The 24,645-nt window shown below is 34.4% G+C and overlaps 3 protein-coding genes across 3 annotated transcripts; 2 read left to right on the top strand and 1 right to left on the bottom strand.

Moving 5' to 3' along the window:
- Positions 1–24: 24 nt before the first annotated feature.
- On the top strand, positions 25–4,044 carry LOC110663934 (uncharacterized). Its single transcript, XM_021823431.2, has 3 exons — positions 25–1,280; positions 2,680–2,941; positions 3,330–4,044. Exons 1-3 carry the CDS (start codon positions 241–243, stop codon positions 3,507–3,509), a joined length of 1,482 nt encoding a protein of 493 aa, XP_021679123.2. The 5' UTR covers positions 25–240; the 3' UTR covers positions 3,510–4,044.
- A 189-nt stretch (positions 4,045–4,233) lies between these two features.
- LOC110663936 (60S ribosomal protein L37a) lies at positions 4,234–6,117 on the bottom strand. The gene is made up of 5 exons (XM_021823433.2): positions 5,989–6,117; positions 5,519–5,558; positions 4,790–4,878; positions 4,571–4,653; positions 4,234–4,436 (listed from the first exon to the last, which is right to left on the bottom strand). Exons 1-5 carry the CDS (start codon positions 6,100–6,102, stop codon positions 4,373–4,375), a joined length of 390 nt encoding a protein of 129 aa, XP_021679125.1. The 5' UTR covers positions 6,103–6,117; the 3' UTR covers positions 4,234–4,372.
- A 133-nt stretch (positions 6,118–6,250) lies between these two features.
- LOC110663935 (metacaspase-1) lies at positions 6,251–9,583 on the top strand. The gene is made up of 5 exons (XM_021823432.2): positions 6,251–6,781; positions 7,826–8,156; positions 8,675–8,795; positions 8,920–9,126; positions 9,339–9,583. The coding sequence occupies exons 1-5, from the start codon at positions 6,415–6,417 to the stop codon at positions 9,396–9,398; spliced, it is 1,086 nt and encodes a 361-aa protein (XP_021679124.2). The 5' UTR covers positions 6,251–6,414; the 3' UTR covers positions 9,399–9,583.
- Positions 9,584–24,645: the final 15,062 nt, after the last annotated feature.

Here is a 24,645-nt window from a genome sequence, read left to right as displayed (position 1 = left end):
CTGTGAGAGTCAGAGGTTTGAAATAAATCGATGCTCCTAAAAACCATAAACTCCACAAAAACACCGCTCTTTAAAAGGGCAGGGAGGCAGAGGCAGAGCCAGCCCTTGCAAATCGCTCTCTACAACTACGTAACATAACACAAAATCTCATTTCCCATTCTTCCCCAAAACACAACATTAAACAGAAAAAGCAAGATTTGGGATTATTGAAATTTGAATTCTGAAATTCCCCCATATGTAATGCATCAGAAGAAATCAGAAGTCCAAATCGGAAAAGAAAGCACCGGCGTCTCTTCCGATTTCAACCCAACCCCTCCTCTTCTCTTACCTTCTTCATCTGATCACAACAATACCCTCACAACCATCGCCCCTCAATTTCTAATTCAATCTCCAGCCATTCAATTCAATAATGACCCTATTACCCCTTCTGCTTCTTCTTCCTCAACCCCTTATAAGAGGCCCCTTCTGACTCATCACCATCCTCATCGCTCTTCTTCTATATCTAAATCCCCTACAATCTACCATTTCTCCGCCACCCAACAAAGTCACCCTCTTTTTTCTATTTCCGTTGCCGCTAAATCCGCTGCCTTTCGATTACTCCGCCGTTTCAACCACCTTCGCCGTCTCCGCGTCCATCTTCGCTTAATTCTCCTCTTATCTCTCCCATTTTTCTACTTCTTGGTCTCCCATCCCAGTCACTCTTTCCTCCTTGACTTCCTATCCGCCTTCGCTTTCTCCGCTGCTTTATTATTCTCTCTAAATCTCGCTCTCCCTCGCCTCCCTTCAATTCGATTGTTTTTGGCGCGTTCCTTCCCAATCAAGCTCAAATCCGCTTCTAACATATCTAGACCGCCTTTACCTGTGTTTTGGTCAATTGGGTCGAGGCCTAATTCGGAGAAAAGAGTGAATTCGGGGTGTTGGGTCCAGGTTTATAGCAACGGAGACGTATACGAGGGCGAGTTTCATAAGGGTAAGTGTTCCGGGAGTGGGGTCTATTATTATTACATGAGTGGGAGATACGAGGGGGATTGGGTTGATGGAAAATATGATGGTTATGGAGTGGAGACTTGGGCTAGAGGGAGCCGGTATAGAGGGCAGTATAGGCAGGGACTTAGGCATGGTTTTGGGGTGTATAGATTTTACACAGGGGATGTTTATGCAGGGGAATGGTCTAATGGCCAGAGCCATGGGTGCGGAGTCCATACTTGTGAAGACGGAAGTCGATATGTTGGGGAATTCAAGTGGGGTGTCAAGCATGGGCTTGGCCACTACCATTTCAGGTAATTTGGCAATTTGATTCTTGTATATATGTTATTTGTTTATTTTGAGGAGTTACATATTCCTGATTTTGTTGGTCTGATATTTTCCTTTCGGTAATTGAAACTAAATTTATCTTGTGGATGTTGTTTTTTAACTTGTGATATCATTCCATTCCGTAGTTTCCAAGTTACGGATTTTGTGCAACTTATCAGCTGTTAGTTTGCGTGGAGATGTTAGGGCATTGAAGTCTCTAAGAAATGTTTCATGAAAACTTATGTTAGCTGAGGTTTTACCCTAGGATGATTTATATCCAAATGGAGCAAGAGCAAGCTAGTTAATAATTAGTTAGCAAGTTATAAGCAGCCTTAAATAATTCCTTGTAATTCAGAAACTAAAAATTTATTGGATTTGAAACAGGGAGAGGGAAATGTTGCGAAATGCTTGATAAAGCTAATCATCTTTAAGCATGTCTTCATAATGCAAAATGTTTGATAAAGCCCAAATACAAATTATTGTTTTCAGGCTATTTTAAGAATTTTTATGTGCTTTTGTGTGGAATGTCTTTCATTCAGTTAGGCTTCAGAGTGAGTGTAGCAAGACTTTCACAGAATGGTTCCTTATTCCTTCTGGCGATAAGTAGATAAAAGAAACACCTTGAATGGTCTAATTATATGTACTCATCTATTTTTTCTCTGATGAATGATCCAAATCTATTTTCGGAATGGGACTTGTGTACCAGTGTATATTTAAGCTCAGGTTTGAACTTGCTCAACCGTAAAATTGGTACTAAAATGTTTTATTTGCTATTCTAACATTTTCTAGTCATTAAGTTCCTCTAGTTGAAAGTAATTGCTAGTTTGGTTCTTAGAAGTGAGAGTACAAAGCTTATCTAACTTTTAAGCCTGGTTGGTAGATATTTCCTGATTTCACAGTTTACCATTTAGTCTACTATCATATATTATAGTTGTCTTGCAGCTTGTGTTCTGCTTACCACATCTTATCCACTTAATACCATGGAGTCTGTTGCAGGTTTAACAAACTTTGTCAGACTCAACTTTAGTTGCTTCCTTGCATTTGTATTAGAGGGTTGTTAGGGGCTTGTTGTGTTTATATCACTTTTGGGTTTCATCAGTCTATTGCATGGGGGAATCTTTCATTGAAGAAACTATGTCTCAATGCCTTGAGTTGAAATCCTAGAAAATTAGGTCTGAACATTTTATGCTATAGTTTTTGATACGTTGGATTATATTCCAAGGATTTTTAAACTAAATTTCCCTTTTTAATTGCAATAATTTTTCTTGGCAATTACTTGGTAGCTCATTTTGTCAACTAGTTGCAGCTTTGGATATCTATATATTTCCTACAATGATTATTATTTTTTTTTTTATTTACTTGCTTATCTAACTGAATACTATTTAGAAATGGCGACACATATGCTGGAGAATATTTTGCGGATAAGATGCATGGCTTTGGTGTCTATCGTTTTGCAAATGGGCATCGGTATGAGGGAGCCTGGCACGAAGGTAGAAGGCAGGGCCTTGGAATGTACACATTCAGAAATGAAGAGACTCAATCTGGTCACTGGCGAAATGGAATTCTTGATGTCCCAAGTACACAAAACACCACCTATCCTGTATCTCCCGTTGCTGTTTATCATTCTAAAGTACTCAATGCAGTGCAGGTAGTTGGATTTTCTTACTTACTGTGTAACACCTCTTCTATGTTTCGTTTTTATTTGATGCCTCCTTCAGTCTGTTCTATACTGCTTAACAATCATTGCAATAGATAGTATTTTTTTTCTCCTTTCCTCCCATCTCCATGGAAATTCAAATTCAATGTGGCAAGACAGTCTTCTGCCTCGCATTTCTCATATTTTGGATAAATAAGCGAATATTTTTATTTGGGAGATCTTTATTTGTTATGTGACCTAAAGAACTTGACAAGCATTTGTTTGTTGAAGGCGAGAAATTGACAAAACTGAACAGTGTGTGTGTGTGTGTGTGGGGGTGTTATTGTTCTTGAATGTTTGAAGAATAAGAAACATCTGATTTTTCTTGTCTTGTTATCAGGAAGCACGACGAGCTGTGGAAAGGGCTTATGATGTGGCTAAGGTCGATGAAAGGGTGAATAAGGCTGCAGCAGCAGCTAACAGGGCAGCCAATGCAGCTAGAGTGGCAGCAGTTAAGGCTGTGCAGAAACAAATGCATCACAATAATAACAATGACAACATTCCAATCCCAGTTGGGTGACATGCATTGCAGATACTTGATACAGAGAAAATGATGGCATTTAAGAGTACAATGGCTTTTGTGATTTTCCTTTTCAATAGCTTCGTACTTTGCACAGCATCTTCTCTTCAGCCTATTTCTCATAACTGAAAAATGCCAACATGGAATCCATGCTAGTGCGGAAGAAGAAGCTTTGGAGTAGATAGGTTAGTTTAGTCCGCTATGATGTCATGTATACATGGATAATGCTGCCAGCCAAGAGTAAGAAGCGAATATGGGAGAACAATGTCTATTTAAGATTTCTCCTTTTTCCCGCTCATTTTTATTATTATTTTTTTAACTTGTAGGCTTTTGTAAGATGGGGTAAGAGGTAATGTTAATATATGCTGGTCCTAGGGTTAAACCTTAGCCCAGCAGGGTGGTTGGATGTGAACTGATCAACATCCTTAATGAGATATAATCATGTTCCATGTGGGACAAATTGGCCTGTGATACAGTTGTAACATGTGATCAAAGCAATGCGCTTATATGAATTTCATGCCTGTTACTGTTGGGATAGTCCTGAGCTCTCTTTAATAACTAGCGATTGATGATACCTACATGAATTTGTAACCGAAGCAGTGAAACTTTTTGATAATCTATAACCATTGGATACATAAAACATTTACATCGGTCGTATTGATGCTGGCCCAAAGAAACATCTGATAATTGATAACCCATGACAACAATCGTAATAATTGGAGGATCCATAATAATTAATTCGATACAAGATGTCCATAACAGGTAAACAAAAAATAAAATTGATAAATCCATTTAGGCCATTTTCAACCAAAATTACATTAACATCCATATCCCAAAACAATCATAAGATAACGTTGACATAATCAACTCTCAGTCTGCTCTCTAAGACGGCGGATGGTGCTTCTAACAGTCACGGCACTTGCAGTACTGTTACAGCCCGGCCAGTAATTAGAACCAAAAAAAAAAAAAAACCACACAAGGACATATAGACTAAATCAAAGTTCATATTTATGAAGAAGGTGAAGGCAAGGCAAAAAAAAAACCACACAAGGACATCTTACTTCAAGGTGTAAGCACCTCCAGCTTTCACTTTGCCACAGTCTTTGCATCCCCAGATACCCACAGCCTTTCTCTTCACTGCATACTGTGTCAGAAAATATCTTATCAGATTAAAGACATGCTCAAAAAGTCAAGAAGTTGTATACACATATTTGAAAACAGCACATGGTCTATGAGTCAATAACAAGATTAAGGATATGCAGCATAGCTGGACTTATTACCTTCCCACAGAATTCACAGAAAAATTTGCTGTGCTGACTGACCTCCATCTTCTTAATCTGCTTCCGCAGACTAGCACCATAACGGGTGCCTGCAATGTAAACATGTTGTTGTAAGTGCCACCTTTCTAAGTTCCAACCACAAAGGTCTGATGCCAACACATGCAAACATTATACATGAACTCAAAAGACATGCACAGGATCCAAAAATGCTAAGATACAAAACCATGGGGCACAGAAAACAGTAATCCATCATAAGTGAAACCAAAAGGCTATAAATAATCCATGACAACCAAATGATCTGAGGATGAGGGTATCATAATCAACTGAGAATATTTTAGTTAACATTCTTTACTCCGTTAGAGCCAAATGTGTGGCCCCATAAAATCTTTCACGTACAAGAGTCGATGCCAATGAGCAAGTTATAAGACTGTTATACAAGTAAATAGTCAGACTAAAATCTAATATGCCAAGGATATTAATCCACACATAACAGTTCCTCTGTTACTCCAATCTTTGCAGCCAGGTGGTTTTGCAAACCCAGGGAATAATACAAGTGAGACTTTAGCATGCCATGTAATTGTAGTCAGGCATGGGCATACAAGAGTTCCAGCATTGAGTCATGGGCAAAAACACAATTGTTTGTCTTTTAATGTGTGGGTTTTCATCTCTTTAACTGCTTAACAAAGAATAAACGGTTAAAAAAAAAAAAAAAGAAAGCCTAGGACATACCATACTTCCCAACAATACCAGCCTTCTTGGTCCTTTTGGTCTAAAAAAACAATAGAAACAAAAATGGAAGTTATATGTAGAAGTACAGGAAAAATTGCAAGACTAGAGTCAACGTGCAAATCAGAGCCAATGATCACCTATTGTGCTTGGAAAACCCATGAATGATAGAATTCAATTCAAATAAATTACTTTTTGGCCAATTCTCAATTTTAGTGATATAATTCAAACGAAGTCAGGCATATTTAATTCTTGCATATGACATATCCCAAACAAATTATTTTCGAATCTATACAATTTGCCAGGGTTTATAAAGCAATGAACTAGGAGCTTAAAACCCAGTTATATAAAACAGTTATATAAAGGAGGACATGTCTGAAGACGATAAAACAAGTAGAGATATATAAATTATAAGAGAGAAGACATGGATATACACAACAATCATGTAGATGAAGATGGAGGATAGAAAGTACCATTTTGGGTGGGTATGAAGATTGAAGAGCAGAAACCCCTTCCTTCTTGTGCGGCCAGCTTAAGTCTAAATCAATACCTTCACTGGCCTTTTTATATGAAGAGTGGAGATCCATGGATACGCAAACACTTGGTCTTCCGTATCGAAAGGAAATGTTGCCCTAGGCCTTGGCCCGTAACTACTGGGAACCATTGGGCCATTTGGTATGAACTGGGCCTTGAATATTTGAGTTCATCTAAATTAGCTGCGATAGATTTCAAATTCCACCCGAATGAGTCTTACTATCTACATAATAAATTACTGAATGGAAAATCCGCTAACATTTGGAATTGATTTTCCAGTCCTGATCCTGAATCTCAAACTTTCATCGCGCTAATCTCATTTAATTCCACATATACCCTTACTGTTTTCTTAAATTTACCAAACCATGTTCATGCTCGTCGACTGCTCCAATTGCCGGACTCCGCTACAACTTCCTCCCGGCGCCCGATCTATACGCTGTGCTATTTGCCAGGCTGTCACACACATCGCCGATACCCGCTCTGCTCCTCATTCCTCTTACGCGGGCCCTACCCCGCCACCTACATACGCCCCACCTCCGCCGTCTCCCTACAATCACGCTCCTCCGGGGCCTCCTCCGAATGCGCACGGTAGGAAGAAGGCGTTGATATGCGGGATATCGTATAGGTACTCGAGACATGAGCTCAAAGGATGCATAAACGACGCCAAGTGTATGCGCCATCTTCTAATCAACAAGTTTCAGTTCCCCGAAGATTCTATTCTCATGTTGACTGGTATTTATTCTGTTTTTATAAGTTTGGATCGCTAGCTTTTTCTGAATATTCTTGTGTTTTTTCCTATTTCCTTCAATGAAAATATCTAAACAAACAAAAAGCATCTCACACCTGCAAGTTGTTATCTAACAAAATGAAAAAGATATAAGACATCAGAACCATTCTCCAAAATTGTTGTCTAACAAAAAAAGAGAATTACATTCTGTGGCTTCCGCATCAAAGCAACATATTTGGTACTTTTAACTTACTGATATTGTAACTCGGATTTTAGAGAATCTACAAAATCGACATAGGGTGCTGAGTTATGCATATTCCTAAACCAAAAATTTTACAAGAACGGAGAAAGGCCTATGGGGAGAGCAATCTTGTATTACCATCTTCTACTTTATGCCATATATAAGGGCTTCTTTTGCCATTAATTGACACTTTTTAATGGAAGGTTAGTTCCAATTTTAATGGGTTGAGTGAGAATTATGTTGAAGCCCCTGCTGGGTGAGTTCCAGGTTAGCTTCATTGTGGGAGAATCTATTTTATAGCAGTTAAAAAATACTCTAATTGCCATTAGTAGTTTCTCTTACTGCTACATCTCATTGCCATCCAGAAAATATGAGGCTTGAAGCTGGTAGAATTAGTTAAAAACTGTTTTACTAATTCCTTTTCTTCCATGTTCTAAGATTTTCTCTGTCTGTACTGCCTAGTTGACAAAGGAAGAGATAGGAAAAAAGAAATTAAATTTGGAACTTGACAACATTCTCAAGTCTGAATGAGATTGCCATATATGTCTCTCTTCTCTTTCTTGTCTAGTGGTGCTAAAAGAAAGTGATGGAAATATGTTGCTATCTAAGTACTGGTGGAAATTAATGGTGTCCACTAATGTCATTTGTCTTTTAGTTATGGTTGCTTTTTTACTCATGAGCTATATATGAAGTTTCCCATGTCTTATTACTTAATCTTCCTTAAGTCATTACTTTTAGTCATTCTTCTCATTTAAGTTCTGTTGTACACTTGTTGAGCATCGATTCTCATCTGAAATTTGAATTGCAGAAGAGGAAACTGATCCCTACAGAATTCCCACTAAACAGAACATGAGAATGGCATTATACTGGCTTGTACAAGGTTGTCAATCTGGAGATTCCCTGCTTTTTCATTATTCAGGGCATGGTTCACGGCAAAGAAACTATAATGGTGATGAAGTTGATGGATATGATGAAACTCTATGCCCACTAGACTTTGAAACTCAAGGTATGATTGTTGATGATGAAATCAATGCAACAATTGTCAGACCTCTTCCTCATGGTGTTAAGCTTCATGCGATAATTGATGCTTGCCATAGTGGTACAGTATTGGATTTACCCTTCCTTTGCAGAATGAACAGGTTAGTTTTTATGAGAAATATTATTAAATTTTGATTTAAATTCATTGCTCACATTGTAGTTTGGGGTGAACTTTACATGGAGAGACTAAAGGAACATTTCAGCACTTTTGAACCTATAATGAAATGGTGTCATTTATATTTAACAAATTTGTTGCAACCATGCTTTTGCATTGGGAAAACTTCTAGTTTCTGAAGCAATGTACTGTATCTTATGGAACTCAATAAATACCTAAGTTTATGTATTTTTGTGGATTCTGTCCCTATGTGATATTTGACAAATTCATCCTATATATCTATTTGATTCCTGATTAATTCAGCCTATATCTTTAATTAGAAGTTTCGTATAAATGTAACCATGTATAAGTTGATTTTTAAATTTCCAGTATGGATAGATTGTCTTAATAAACAGCCTGTTGTCTCATTTCTTCTTTTATTATATTGTCTATGTATTTCTTGTTTGAAATAATTTTGGAATGCTAAATTCCTTGTTCTGATCATATCTTGCTTTCTTGCTATAGGAGTGGACAATATAAATGGGAGGACCATCGTCCGCGATCTGGCATGTGGAAAGGAACAAGTGGTGGAGAAGTCATTTCCTTCAGCGGTTGTGATGACGATCAAACCTCTGCTGATACATCTGTAAGTTTCAAGAGGAATTCCTTTCTCTCTCTGGGTTTGATACAACATCAATGAAAAATTTATATTTCCCATGGGTTTTGGCTCTCAAGTCAAATTAAAATTTTCATCTTTTCTTATGGAATAGGCTCTATCAAAGATAACATCTACAGGTGCAATGACTTATTGCTTCATCCAAGCCATTGAGCGTGGACAAGGGACTACATATGGGAGCATTCTCAATTCAATGCGTGCTGCCATCCGAAATACTGGTAATGACCTTGGCGGTGGGGCTGTGACATCTCTTCTCACCATGCTTTTGACAGGAGGCAGTATTGGTGGGGGACTGAGACAGGTATGCACTTTCGTTGCTTTTATGTTGATCATCAGTTGATGATAAAAGATTTTGGGTTAATCCATATGAATATATAATATATAGAGGAAAATGTCATTTGCAAACAAATCCTAAGCATGAGTTTGCATGAAATATGTCCAAGTCCTATAATTAATCAAGTTTCATTGATATGGGGGGTCTCTGATCTTATATTACACATTCTTTGTTGACAGGAGCCACAATTGACTGCCTGCCAGCCATTTGATGTATATACCAGACCTTTTTCTTTCTGAAGTTTGAATAAAAGTAGACATTGATTATAACTGGATATAAAGGAAGTGGTTTTCATCTTAATTTGTTTGCAACTGACTGGCTGTTTTGTAGAACAAGATTCGTCGCGATCCTCATTGTGTCACATCTTTTACTTTGTTTGGCACATTCCTCCTCTTCATAAATGTGATGTGCAAGTTCTTAATAATCCTTCCCCTCTCTCTCTCTCTCTCTCACACACACACACACACACACACACACACACACACACATCTCTGCCATGATGGTGTCTTTGTCCAATGTACAAAACATGTTGAAGGGAAATGGGAAAACACCACCAAGTTGCCAACCACTCGAGTTGTAGCGTGGAGAGAACTGAAAAGCTAAATTGTAAAAATTTCCCTGAGTTTCCAATCCTTATATATTATCTAATGGTAAAGCCTAATTTGCGCCTAAAAAATAATTAATTATGTGAGCACAGTGCACAGATAAGTTCATTTGAGGAAGAAATGGTGGCGACTAGAGAGTGAAGTACGTATCAGTTGGGATCAGCAGAGAAAGCAGCCATTTTATTTATTTTTTCTATTTTTCTTACTAGGACAACTTGAAACCTAGTCGGCTTACTTGGATTTAGGATAAATACTACTAGGACACTTGGCCATCGCTAATATGATACTTAACTAAGAGACTATTGGTTAAAAAAAGTTAAATCTTTGCATGTTTTATGGGTTTATTCAATCTTTTAAAACTCAGCAACGATGACTAGAAATTTAAATTTTGTAAAAGTTGTAGTTACTTTTACATTATTTGGCCTCCTGATTTATATGAAAAATGGCTATAACTTTTACAAAATTTAAATTTTTGATATTTTTACTAAGTTTTAAAAGATTTAATAAATTTATTAAATATGCAAAGATTTGACTTTTTTTTACCAATAGTCCCTTGAGGGAGCCATAGTTTTATAATGAAAACATTGAAAATTATACCTATAAACGAATTAGAAAAAAAAAAAAAACAAAGATAATTACAATAAAGCGACAGGTCCTTACAAAAGGGAAATGAAGAATAAGGTCACATAAACATTGCTTGTGTATATATAGTACACAGACAACATCCGAATCTCTGATTTGAGTGCAGCAATCCCTACGCTGCCCTACATACCCTGCTGTGAGCAACCTGTATCCAGCTTATGCTCTGCCGTAGGGGCCGCCTGACTCTGCAGAAGAGTAAACTGACTCCTCCAGAATTCCGACTGCAGATAACATGATGATGACCACCTGGAATTTTCTCCACTTCTCAGGTCATGGTTACCTGGACGGTAGTGAAGTGGATGGAAATGATAACTCTATGTCCTTTAGACTTTTTTAAGCGAAGGAATGATTGTGGATGATGAATCAAGCAAACAATTGTTGAGAGTGAGACCAGTCCCTTATGGTGTTGAGCTCTAGTGCAATAATTGACTGTTGCCATAGTGGAGCTGTTACCCTTCCTTTGCAGGATGAGCAGGTAATCCATATCCACACACACACACACACGCACACACACACACACACACGCACATAAAAGAAAGAGACACACACATATATATAAAGCAAAGAGGTATTCTCATTGAAAGTGACTAGTTAACTACTGTGGAGTGACTGGAATAGTTAGTCACTAGCATGGTGAGTTTCTGTCCCGCTACTCCTTGTAAGTTCCTCCCGTCTGCAAGTGATATAAGGACAGTCGATCCAATTGTGTTGATTGTGATAAATGAATAAGAGAAGTAATCAATTCTTAATATATTTGTGCCTCATTCTTTATTATGCTTAAGATGCTTATTCATATAAGATGCTTATGATATTTTTCCCCGATTGGCTTGCCAACCCATGCTAATATACTCATCTTATTGGATAGATTATCATGAGACTCTCTTGGCTAACTTATCTTAAAAGAGTTAAAGCCAAGTGCAACACGGTTCCAAGTGAGTGCTAAAACTTGGGCCCGTGACAGATGGTATCAAAGCTATATATATATATATATATATAAAGTAAAGATGTATTCTCATGGAAATGACATCATGACACTTTCTTTAAAAAGTTTACCATGTGTTATATTATATAAATACTCTCTTTTATTCTAATTATTATTTAGTTTTTTTATTTCTCTTTTAATTATCATTATTATTTACAATACTATTTTAACATTTATGATTTAAATTATTATTTTCTTTAAAAATTAGTTTTTAAAAATTAAGAAATTTTTGTAATTAAATGCAATATTTAAAAATTATTTATATTATTTTATAAATACTAATTATTATTTAATTTTTCATTTTCCTTTTAATTATTATTATTATTATTTATAATATTACATTAATATTTATAATTTAAATTATTACTTTCTTTAAAATTTGATTTTTAAAAAATTAAGACCTTTCATGATTAAATGTAATATTTAAAAATTATTTATATTATTTTTTATAAATTTATTTATGAAAAAATATTATTTTTCACATATTATCCTTAATAATAATAATAATAATAATAATAATAATTGATTATTAGTTTAAAAAAAAAATTGACCTGATTGATATCATAATCAATCATAAATATTATCTTTTATTACTAATTATTAAATTTTTTATTTCACTCTTAATTATTATTGTTATTTACAATACCACCTTAATACTTATGATTTAAATTATTATTTTCTTTAAAATTTAAATTTTAAAAAGTAAGACATTTTGGAATTAAATATAATTTTTAAAAATTAATTATATTAATTTTTTATAAATTTATTTATATAAAAATATTATTTACCACATGTTACCCTTAATAATAATAATAATAATAATAATAGTTTAAAATAAAAAATAATTTAAAAGATAATAATAATAATAATAATAATAATAGTTTAAAATAAAAAATAATTTAAAAGATAATAATAATAATAATAGTTTAAAATAAAAAATAATTTAAAAGATAATAATAATAATAATAATAATAATAATAATAATAATAATAATAATAATAATAAAATGTCATTAATGACTATTATTTTAAAAAAAAATTAACCATTAATTTATAATCTCATAATCAATTATCATATAATTTATTCAACTTTAAATTATTTTATATCTTTAATAAATATTTTTATTACGTTGTTATATTTTCTATTATTTTTATTATGAAATATTTATTAAAAAATTTGAGAGATAAAAAGTGTAGTTTATATAAAAAGTTATAATAATAAAATATAGAGATTTGACTTATTTATAAATAATATGTATTATTTTTTATGTTAATAATTTAATACTTTTTTTTATTTCACTTTCTTAAGATTTATTATTATTATTATTATTATTATTATTATTATTATTATTATTATTATAGCCAATTTATGATGATTTAATTGAAATGGCCAAGTAAGTAAGAAATATTTTACTGTTATAAAAATTGTGTTATAAAAATTGAATTTGAATGTTTATTATCATTTTTCAATTAAATAATATTTAATTATAAATTAATTTTTTATTTAAATGATTTTAATTTGTTTAACTATATATGCTATATCATATGAGATATTTAATACACATCAAACACTCTCTTCTCACAAAGTATTTTCATTTCACATAAATACTCTTAATTTTTTTTTATTTGCACTATTTTTTTTATTATTTCTTTCAAAAATTATTAGTTATCATTATCACAATTTATTTATTTAAATATATTTAATTAATATTTATTTAATTATTAATTTTTTTTATAAATTTCTCATTTAATATTTCTTAAACTTTTAAATGTTTTATTTCATTATAATTATATATCGAATGCAATGATAACTAATGTAATAATCTGAATTTTAAAAATATAAATTTTATATTTTTATATGATATTTAAATATTATTTTAATAGTATCTAACTAATTTAGAATTTTTGTAAAACTTTCATTTATATATTTTAATGTTATTTCTAAACATATTTTATAAATTATTTAATAATCCATTTTTAATTGAAATGATTAATTTTAAATATTAATATTAAATCAATTAACAAGATATATTATTACATTATTATTAACCTTGGTTCTAAGATTTAATTTAATTATTGTTAATGTGATTATTATTATTATTATTATTATTATTATTTTCTTTATTATTTAATTGTACATACATTTGTATTTTGGAAACCCCTTTGAATATATCCAATATGTTTAGGGACTGAAAGTGTAATTTAAAGATGAAAAAAAAAAATAAAAATTTCAAAATTGCACAAACCCCCTCCCCCCTTTTCTCTCTCTCCCCAACTTCACTCTCTCCCTCACTTTCTCTCTCTCATTTTCCCTCTGGCCGGTGAACCAGCATCCTCCAGAGGCCACCCAAGAGGAACATGAAACTTTAGACAAGTGGAAGGAGCATGATATGAGAGCTAAGTGTTACATGCTTGCTTCTATGAGTAATGAGTTACAGAAGCAGCATGAAAACATGCAGAGTGCGAGTGAGATCCTCCTTCACCTATAAGAGTTGTATTGTCACACCTTACTCCTCGTAAGATGTAACATGCTCCTGTAGTACACCTAATGAATTACCGTACTCCGCCTACCGGTAACCCATTAAATATACTACAAGGGATTTTAAAACAATTTTGGTTCATTTTTAAATTAGTGGGTGAAATTTTTTTTTTTTTTCAGATTTTAAAAACCTTTATTTAAAGTCCAAACATAAACTAAATTTTTAGATATTTAAAATCTCCGCAATTTTTACAAAAAATTCGGCAGAGTGCCGTTTGTATTTTGAGAAAACAGTTCTTCAAAACCTGAAAATAAAGACACTCCCATTATATTTTTCTCAATCACAACTCCATTATTCAATCTCATTTCACAAATCAACACAAGCAACTCAATGCACAGTTTAAATTAAATCAAACATTGAAACCTCTCATTAAGGTAACAAAATTAATATTTACATTCATGAGATCATAAAAAATTTAGTAGTGCAAAACTTTATAAATACATAAAATCTCAAGATAACTTTATAATAATTTGTATTTAATTACAATCCAAAAATATATTACAAAAGAGTTGGTACAACTGCTCAAAAGAAATTTCATACATATAATTATAGAATTACATCAAAATCTAAAGTACAAGGGTATACCTATGATATACCAGAATATAGTCTCACTATGTCTTTCAGAAATCTTGCTCAGCTGCTTTATTATTCATTTCACCTGCGACAGCATACAAAGCTATCGCTGAGTGGTGAACTCAGTGGTGCACAAACTAATAATTTAAAACTTAATACAAGTTATACTTGACAATTCATAACAAATAAAAATTTAAAATTTCTAAATTCTTTAAAATTCATAACATTCAGAAATCAATATTTTCATTCATGTAAATTATTCATTTGAATAACATTTGGATCAAATAGTAACTATTTATCTACATTTCTTTTAAATCCGGAAACAATACAAAAATATTTTGAATCACTGACAAATTATTTATTTTAACCACAATTTATCAAACTATGCATAATTTAAAGGGCATTGCCAACAATTCACACAGTTGAACCCATGACCCAAAATTCAAATAGATGCCATGTTGCACACCACGACATTTCACACTCTCCCAATAATCGAGGCTAAAAGGGAGGAACAAAGACTAGCTAGTATATATGAGTACTCATTCAAACTCTTCCCCAACTGGCAAGCCAGAGAGGAAGGAACTCGCCCCATCTAGTGGAGGAGATATCTCACTAGACAAGCTAATGAGAATTCACAACATATTTTGCCATGTCAACTGTGATTTCAAATCATATTCAAAACAATTTCTATTTACAAAGTGTTTACAAATCATCAATATATTTGATTATCATAAATTCATGCTCAAGGTTGGTAACACATCAAACTTAAAATTTACAATCCTCAAAACCATGCAATAAATCCTTAAATGCATAAGAAAATTTATATTTAATTTATACAATTTCATTCAACAAATTAAAATCCTCAACACAACAAAATTATAAATCATAAAATAAACTTGTTCAAATCAATTTAGAAGTGAAAAGTAACAAAATAGTTAGTTGTGCACAAACCTTATACGAGTCGCCTCTTGGCATTGACTCAATGTCTCGGGTTCTTTCCCGGTATTCTTTTCCACTGAAACACACAGTTTCACAGTGTTTCAGTATCACCATTTATCATAACTCCAAAAATAAATTCAAATCTACTTATACCTAGATTTAATATGCTAAACTTGACGTTCTTTAAAATTTGTATTTCGGGGTTACTATTTATGGTACTATTCAAGTCAATTTATTAACTTTCTAATGCTTAATAGGTATGGGAATTCTAATTTCACCCACATACCACATTTTGGTTACCTAATTTGTTGGCTTTGGTTGTTTTCTCAAATTTTAAGTCTTTTAGACAAAATTATAAATTTTTAGTTTTGGTGTCTTATGTTGTACCATTCCATTGGTCATTTTTCTGTTAGAATTTGGCAAAACCTTCTCCATAGAAAATGTTCCTTATTGTTTTAACTTTATTCTCCTTTTTGAATCACTCCATTTGGAGTTTGTAGCTCAAGTTATAACCATTTGAATCATAGCTGCCAGATTGGACATAACCCAGATTTCTGGGCACCAAACTGGTTCTAGCAGTTTTAGGTCACCAACTTTGGGGGGCCAAATGACTTGGTTAAGGGCATAATTTGGATTTGTGTTCTTCATAAAAGTTTTAGTTCTATATCTCAGCTGTCCACTGGTAAAATTTCAGGTCATTTAGACCTGCCTAGCCCAAGTTATGGCCAAATGAACCAACATTGTTCATTTGGTCATTTTTATACAGGTCAGATTGCCTAATCCGGATTTGGTCAATTTGTTCACTAGGTTTTGGTCACTTTTTGTGCAGGATTCCTAAATAAAAAATGTTCCATTTTGTGTCTATTTTCATTCCCAATGGCCTCACACCAATTGAACTTGTAAATTTTCAGTTTTGGTCCCTCAAAGGGACCTTGGTCCTGCTGCCTGCAGCATGACCCTAAGCAATCCGAATTTGCATTTAGTTCCAATACTTCTAACATACTCTAATTGGTCACAAATGACCATTTTTCACCTTAAACCAAGTCCAACACACTATTTAACACATTCTCATATTTTTGTCTTCTAAACCCTAGGTGCCAAACCCTAATTCACCAATATGTTACATTTAACTACTACAATGCATCCAAACATCACTTCCATACTCATACGCACTTACCTACACTTTGAATTCAATTAAATTCATGCACATACACATTAAAACCCTAGCTGGCCAAATTTTCCTCTTGTCCTCCAACAATTATTTTCTTTTAATTTTAAGTTAAAATCTAAGCTACTTGAACCAAAAACATAAAAATTAAACTAAGAAATGGAAGTTTGCTTACTAACGTTACTTTGAATTTTCACCTCTTCAAAACCTTTTCCTTTCTTCTTCTTTTTGTTGTCAAGTTCTCTATCAAAGCTTGAAATCAAGATTTAATGATGGAAGTTTAATTTTTATGGTGGGATTTAAGGTTTGATCAAGCTCAAAATGAGCTTCCATGGAGTTTTGGTGAGGGAGAGGTGAGAGAGAGATTGTTCACGTTTTTGAAAAAGATGAAGTCTTTTTTTTTTCTTTTCTTTTTCTTTTATGAATTTATCCTTTAGGAAGACCATAAATTAAATTAATTAAATTTAATTATAATATTTATTGCATCATGCATGAGGTCATGCATGATGTCATCACTTTTTACTTTTTCTTTTTTTATTTATTTATTTTTCTATTAATTCTTTAATTTAATTCTTGATCCCAAAATTTTCTTTTCTCTGATTTTATTAGACAGTTAAGTCAGGAGTCAGCTCTAGGGGTGAATTGACTAAATTGCCGCTTGCTGGTTCAATCCGGTTTACAAGTTATTTGATATTTCTTCCGGATCCCTGACCTAATTATTTGACTAGCTTAACAATTCTTTTTCGTGATTTTCTCTTTTCCAATGTGTTCGTAATAGTCCTAAGGACAGTAGCGTCACATTTTACGGTTCAAAATTTGAGTTTAAATCGACTTCGTAGTCCTTCCCGAGAAGGTCACCCATCGCTGTGACTCTCGGCTCATTTAATCTTTTATGTTCTGTTTTTCTCATTTTTACTTTTCTATCTGGTAATCACTATTTATTTTCAATCAGGGCTTTTCTAGGTGTCTTAAACACAGTTCTAATCCTCTTAATTTTCCGGACCGATACCAATCACCGGAACAGTAACATATACCAGGCTATGCAAATAAGGGTGTTACATGTATGGTGAGCACAGTAGGAATGCTATGTATAAGATATCTAGACAGCTATTCTGCATGAGGATTTTTGAGAGACAGAATGTTGGGGATCATGTCCACAAGATGATTCGGCTGATTGAGCAGCTAGAACATCTTGACTTCAACATGGATTTCCAACTACAGACGAATTTGATCCTTCAGTCCCTTCCTGAGTCTTTTGGGAGTTTTGTGACAAATTTCCATATGACTAAACAAGAATGCACCTTAGCTGGTTTACTCAACATGTTGGTTATTGCCCAAAAGAATATGCCGGACAATAAAGGAAAAGAGGTTGCTTTGATTGTATCTTCTTCTGCTGGAAAGTCCAACAAGAAGAAGGGCAATAAGAAAAAGAAACCTCAGATTCCTGGTCCTTCTAAGAAAATAGCTAAAAACAAAAAGGGAATACTAAAGCTGATGGAGGCAAAGGAAAGTATTTCCACTGCCAGAAGGATGGGCACTGGAAAAGGAACTGCCCAAAGTATAGTAATATAAAAGAATGCAATGCTATGATGAAAACCAACTCAAGTTCAAAATATATTTGGCACTTAAGGTTATGTCATGTTGTAGAAGATAGGATTGCAAAATTGGAGAAAATGGGAATTATATCCTCATTGGGCTTTGAGCCTACTCCAACTTGTGAATCTTGCCTTCAGGGCAAAATGACTAGATCACCCTTTGTTGGACAAAGGCTAAGGGCTGAAAATGTTTTGGAGCTAATACATAGTGATGTATGTGGTCCATTTAAGGAAATGGCTAAAGGCGGTTTTCATTACTTTATTACCTTTACTGATGATAAATCAAGGTTTAGGTATTTGTATTTGATGAAATACAAACATGAATCCTTTGAAAAGTTCAAAGAATTCAAATTTGAAGTAGAAAATCAAACAGGAAAGAGTACTAAAGCTCTTCAATCAGATCGTGGAGGTGAATATTTAAGTACTGAATTTGATGAATACTTGAGAGAGCACGACATTGTTTCCCAGCTGACTCCTCCAGGAACGCCACAGCTGAATGGTGTATCTGAAAGGAGAAATCGTACCCTATTGGATATGATACGTAGTATGATGAGCTATACTGATATGCCAATCTCCTTTTGGAGATTTGCATTACAATCAGCTTTGTATATTCTGAATAGGATTCCATCAAAATTAGTTTCTTCCACACCTTATGAGATATGGCATGGAAGAAAACCAAGTCTTAAGCATGTTAAGATTTGGGGTTGTCCAGCTTATATCAAAAAGCTGAACACTGATAAATTGAAAACCAGATCAGAAAAAGGTCGATTTGTTGGATATCCAAAAGATAGTTTTGGATATTATTTTTATTTGCCTACATCATAAAAGGTTGTGGTGAGTAGAGATGCCATATTTCTTGAACAACAGTTTGTTCAAGAAGGAGGCAAAGGAAGGCAAATAGAGTTCGAATTGGAGAATTCTGACCAACCAATAGATCAGATGGATATAGATCCATCTGGTTAACCTACACCCATTGATGAAACATCTACAGCTATTCCTCGTAGAACAACCAGGGTATCTCACCCTCCAGTGAGATATGGTTTCCTTCATGAAGAAGAACAAGAGTTGTTTACTCATGAAGAAGTAGATCATGGAGATGATCCACTTAACTATGAAGAAGCTATATCAGATATTGACTCTTCAAAATGGATTGATGCTATGAAATCTGAAATTGATTCCATGTATAAGAATCAAGTTTGAGATCTTGTTGACCCACCTGAAGGTATTGTACCTATAGAGAAAAAATGGGTTTTCAAGAAGAAAATTGGTTCTGACGGAAAGGTAGAGACCTATAAGGCAAGGCTAGTAGCGAAAGGGTTTCGCCAAAGGCAAGGAATCGACTATGAGGAGACTTTCTCGCCTGTTGCCATGCTTAAATCAATTAGGTTTCTATTAGCAATAGCTGCATACTATGATTATAAGATTTGGCAGATGGATGTCAAAATAGCTTTTCTCAATGGATACATTGAAGAAAACATTTTCATGGAACAACCTAGGGGTTTTGAATCCCAAGATGGTTCCAAGGTATGCAAGCTAAAGCGATCCATTTATGGGTTGAAGCAAGCTTCAAGGAGTTGGAACATCCATTTTGATGAAGCCATTAAATCATTTGGTTTTATCAAAAATGAGGATAAGCCATGTGTATATAAGAAGGTTAGTGATAATGCTATCACTTTCCTTGTCTTATATGTGGATGATATATTGTTGATGGGTAGTGACATAGGTATGTTAACAATTTTAAAGGTATGGTTGTCAAATACATTCTCCATGAAAGACTTAGGGGAGGCAACCTATATTCTTGGGATTCGCATCTGTAGAGATAGAGCGAAAAGAATAATTGGTTTGTCCCAAAGTCTATACTAGGAAAAGGTGTTAAAGAGGTTTAACATGCTCGATTCCAAGAGAGGATTGTTACCAGTGAGACATGGTATCCATCTTTCTAAAGAGATGTCTCCAAAGACACCTGAAGAAAGAGATAAGATGGCCAGGATTCCATATGCTTTGGCTATTGGAAGTTTAATGTATGCAATGTTGTGTACTAGGTCGGATATCGCATATGCTGTTAGTTTGACTAGTAGGTATCAATCCAATCCAGGTTTGGAACACTGGATAGCTTTCAAGAATATCCTTAAGTACTTGACAAGAACTAAGGATTTATTATTGATCTATGGAGGTGGAGACTTGCAATTGGATGGTTATACTGATTCTGATTTCCAATCAGATATCGATGATAGAAAGTCTACCTCTGGGTATGTGTTCATTTGTAATGGAGGTGCAGTCAGTTGGAAGAGTTCCAAACAGAGCGCGACTACAGATTCCACTACTGAGGCTGAGTATGTTGCTGCATCACATGCTGCAAAGGAAGCTGTTTGGATAAAGAAGTTCGTAACATAACTTACAGTAGTTCCTTCCATTGAGTCAGCAGTTCCACTACACTGTGACAACAATGGAGCAGTCATACAGGCTAAGGAACCCAAGTCTCACCAAAAATCCAAACACATAGAAAGGCGCTACCACATTATCAGAGAAATAGTTGGGCGAGGCAATGTAGCCATGCAGAAAATAGCATCAGCTGAAAATTCAGCTGATCCATTCACCAAGCCTATGCCACAGACTCAGCTAGACCGACATCTTGAGAAGATGGGTCTAAGATATTATAATGAATGGCTCTAGTGCTAGCGGGAGATTGTTAGTAGTATGCCCTAGAGCATATCATTTAGTATGTATCTTGTACATATTTTATTAATAAAAGGCGTTTCCACTTTTCCATTTACATAATATATTTATGTGTAATAGAAAAGGTCCATTGATATTTTGCTAGAAATTCTATTCTTTAAGTTATTAAGAATATGAGTGACAGTATTTTTAGCACAAAGTATCATAAATAGGTTCACAATCGAGGATACTTCATAATAAGGACATGACTTATCCAGAAAGATTGTATTCATATTTGTTCCCAAGTTATTTATATGAGATATAAAAAAGATGGAATGGTAAGTCTCATGCCATATGACAAACATGATAGGCACTTATAAATGATAAGTAGGCCAAACCAGTGACACTTATGACAAGCACATAGAGTTTACTCTTGTTAATGTTTTGTCATAAATCATATTAGTGTATATAATCTTTAGACCTAAGATAGCACAGTTATCTTGTATATAGGTGGTTTGAGTTTGATACTGCTTTCATACTTGTACTGTGTATGGGTATATGGGCATGTGTTGGCTCCTACTAGTTATATATGGAGGTAGGTGTTAATCAAGATGGAATCTATTCCTCTAAGTAAATAGAGATAAAATCCTATGTTCATTTAATTGTTCTTGATATTTCAAGTTCCTGGCCAGGATAGATAGATTTAATCAGAAAAAAGTTTCTGATGAGAAAATCTTTTAATCAAGAACTGGAATTAAAAGAGAACATAATATTCATAGCAAATGGAGTTTGACATAAACCATGACTCCAGCTTGAGTTGGGATTTTGTAACAGAGAGATTCTAGTGCATGGTAACATATGATTATAGGTTCATTTAAGGTAAACCTTATTACTAATTGGGTGACCATGGCATGCTATGCTAAGTATTAACCATGGTCTATGAGGTGCATAAAATAATTTAGAGAAATCATTTATGGTAAGAAAGAGTTCTGATGATATTAAGAGTTGATATCATATCTCATTGCCAATTAGTGATGAGCCTAGTAAGTCACACACATACACAAGTTATCACCTAATTAAATATGATTTAATTAATCAATTAATTAAAGAGTTTAATTGATTAATTAAATAGGTTTGGTTTGCAATTAGATTGCAAAGTCCCTAGCATGACTTGAAATCAAATCTAGATTATTGGATATACAGTATAAGTTAAATTTATATTTAAAGTATTTAAATATGAATTAATTAATGAGAAATTAATTAATAAAGATTAATTAATTAATTTATATTTGATATAAATTAATTAGAAGAAGAGAAATAATTATTTTGGGTTGAGAACTCAAAATTAAGACATAGGAGCATTTTGGTCTTTTCACAGGGTGACATGTGGCACCATGAGATGGTGACACATGGCATTATACATAAGCTTGCCAAATGTCTTTTAATCATGTAAGATGATTAAAATTAAGATTAAATATAGGTTTGACACTTGGCACAATATGATTGGGTCAATTAAACCTAGAACCAATCAGAGGGTGACATGTAGCAAGGGTTTAATGTGTTGACCTAGCTATATAAGTGTTGTTATAAAGAAAAAAAAAATATAACCAGTAGCCTCTTTCTTTGGTGCCGCCACCCAAGAAGGTCTCCCTTCTCTTCTTCTTCATCTCTCACCAATTCCAAGAGATTAGCAAACAATCTCTTGAATTAAAAATACTAGAAATCGTTTCTAGTGTCCTGTTTACATCTTTAATCTCTTAAAAGGCAGAACTTGATTTTCTAATTAATAGAAAAGCTTTAGAAGCTGTTCAAGGGCTGCCATAAGTGTTCTTGGTGTGGACAAACTAGAGGGATAACATCTGGTGTCACGACCCAACCTATGGGCCGGACCGGCACTAGGACCTGGGCCAGCCTAAAGCCCCCGAGGCCCGTAGTAAGCCTAACTGTTCATTAACCCAACTCTAAGGCCCATTTGGGCCCAATATCAAGAAAACAAACGGACAGAGTCCGGCCATAAAATGGACTTACCAACGGGGAGTTTTCGACTCACCCGACCTGTAAACACAATATATAGTCAATTGGGGAGCTCAGCTCACCCTCCACATACTCATCAACATAATAATAAATGGGAGCTCAGCTCCCTCATCCAATCCATCAAACATGCATAGCATATTAAGTTTACAGGTCCCAAAATAATAATTTAGTTTATAGACCCAAATCAAATAACATTTCTAACACATGCAGAAATTTTAAGATTTAACAAGTTTATACAAACGGTAATAATTGACCTGCGAGGGAGAAAAGCAGGTTAACCAAAATAAAATCCTCCTCAGAGTTTGAAAAAATATTGAACAGAGTGAGCGTTTCGTCAGAGAGTAAAATATCAATTTTAACCATAATCTCTATAACTATCTAGAACTAATGCACTGTAGAGAGTGAAATGCAACATCAACAACATTTTCACATCATAACATCAAAAAGGTAATTTGGAGCACTCACACACCCTGTAGTATCAATCATAACATATGGGAGCTGATCCCCTATACAGCTCTCTTAAATCCAACCTGGTGCCAGCGAATTACTCAAGCTCGGACTTCCACTTAATAACCAAATCGAGGGTCCCAGCGAATTACTCAAGCCGTGACTACCCCTCGAAGGATCGGGTCCCAGCGAATTACTCAAGCCGTGACTGCCCCGTCCTATCCATAGTCCACACCACATCACACGCACGCCAACGCACGCACACTGCTCCAAATTACCACAACAACATTCATGGCACATTAACAGTTATGAATGCAACATAATTCGTGCCTAGAGTTTAACTACATAAATATATGCATATAAGTGATGCATGGGCATGCTGAACATATAATAATATCGAAATTACAATTAAAATTAATATTTTACTCACAAACTTGACGACAAATTACTGTGGCGGCTGGGCGGAGGAAGAAGGCTGTCCCGGCTCACCTGACAATTACATTACATCTATTTAATAAATTTGACTCAATACAAACAAAGAAAAAGATCAAGTACGTCCTAAGTCGTGCCGAAAATCCGGCAGAGTCTCCCCTATACCTAGGACCTACCCAACCTGCAAAAGGGCAAAAAAACGCACTTCTATATTCACAATCCATATATCAACAGTTCAATCATATCACACAGCCCCTCCTGGGCCCATCAAATCAATCATCCATCACAATACGCAAAATTTCAATTTAGTCCTTATTATTGATCATTTTTGCAAAAACTGCCCAAACAAGCTCTAAAAATTATAAAACTTTGCCCCGCGGTCCTTAGCAATATTACTAAGCTATTGCAAAAAGAATCGTAATTTTCTAAGCTACCACGAATATTTTATGGATTTTTAATCCTATTTAAGCACTAGAAAATTACGAAAAAAAAAAGGTTCGGGTTTACCTTTGCCGATTCCGACTTCGGGAACGCGCTCGGGACGTCTGAAAATGGGGGGGGCTAGCCAAAACCTCGGTCCAATTCGGAGACTTTTCCAGAATCTGTCCGTTCGCCCAAATTTGCGCATCTTGGCCAATCGCCGAATTTCCGCGAATCGAGGATACCTACATGAAGCCCATAACACGGGGGTTAGTACATAAATTTTTCAGAATTTTCTAAGCTCATTAAATGCTCAGAAAAATACTGCGAAGTTCCGTGGGACCCATCGAAAAACGGTGTCGGAAAAATTCGAAATTTATGTCGTTGCGAAGCTCTCGATGAATGGAGCGTGCTGGTGGCCTCGGTTTTCTCGTGGGATTCATGGTTTTCGAGAA

Source organism: Hevea brasiliensis, chromosome 9, assembly GCF_030052815.1.
Source record: "Hevea brasiliensis isolate MT/VB/25A 57/8 chromosome 9, ASM3005281v1, whole genome shotgun sequence".
Classification (NCBI taxonomy): domain Eukaryota; kingdom Viridiplantae; phylum Streptophyta; class Magnoliopsida; order Malpighiales; family Euphorbiaceae; genus Hevea; species Hevea brasiliensis.
This window is presented reverse-complemented; position numbering and strand designations above follow the sequence as displayed.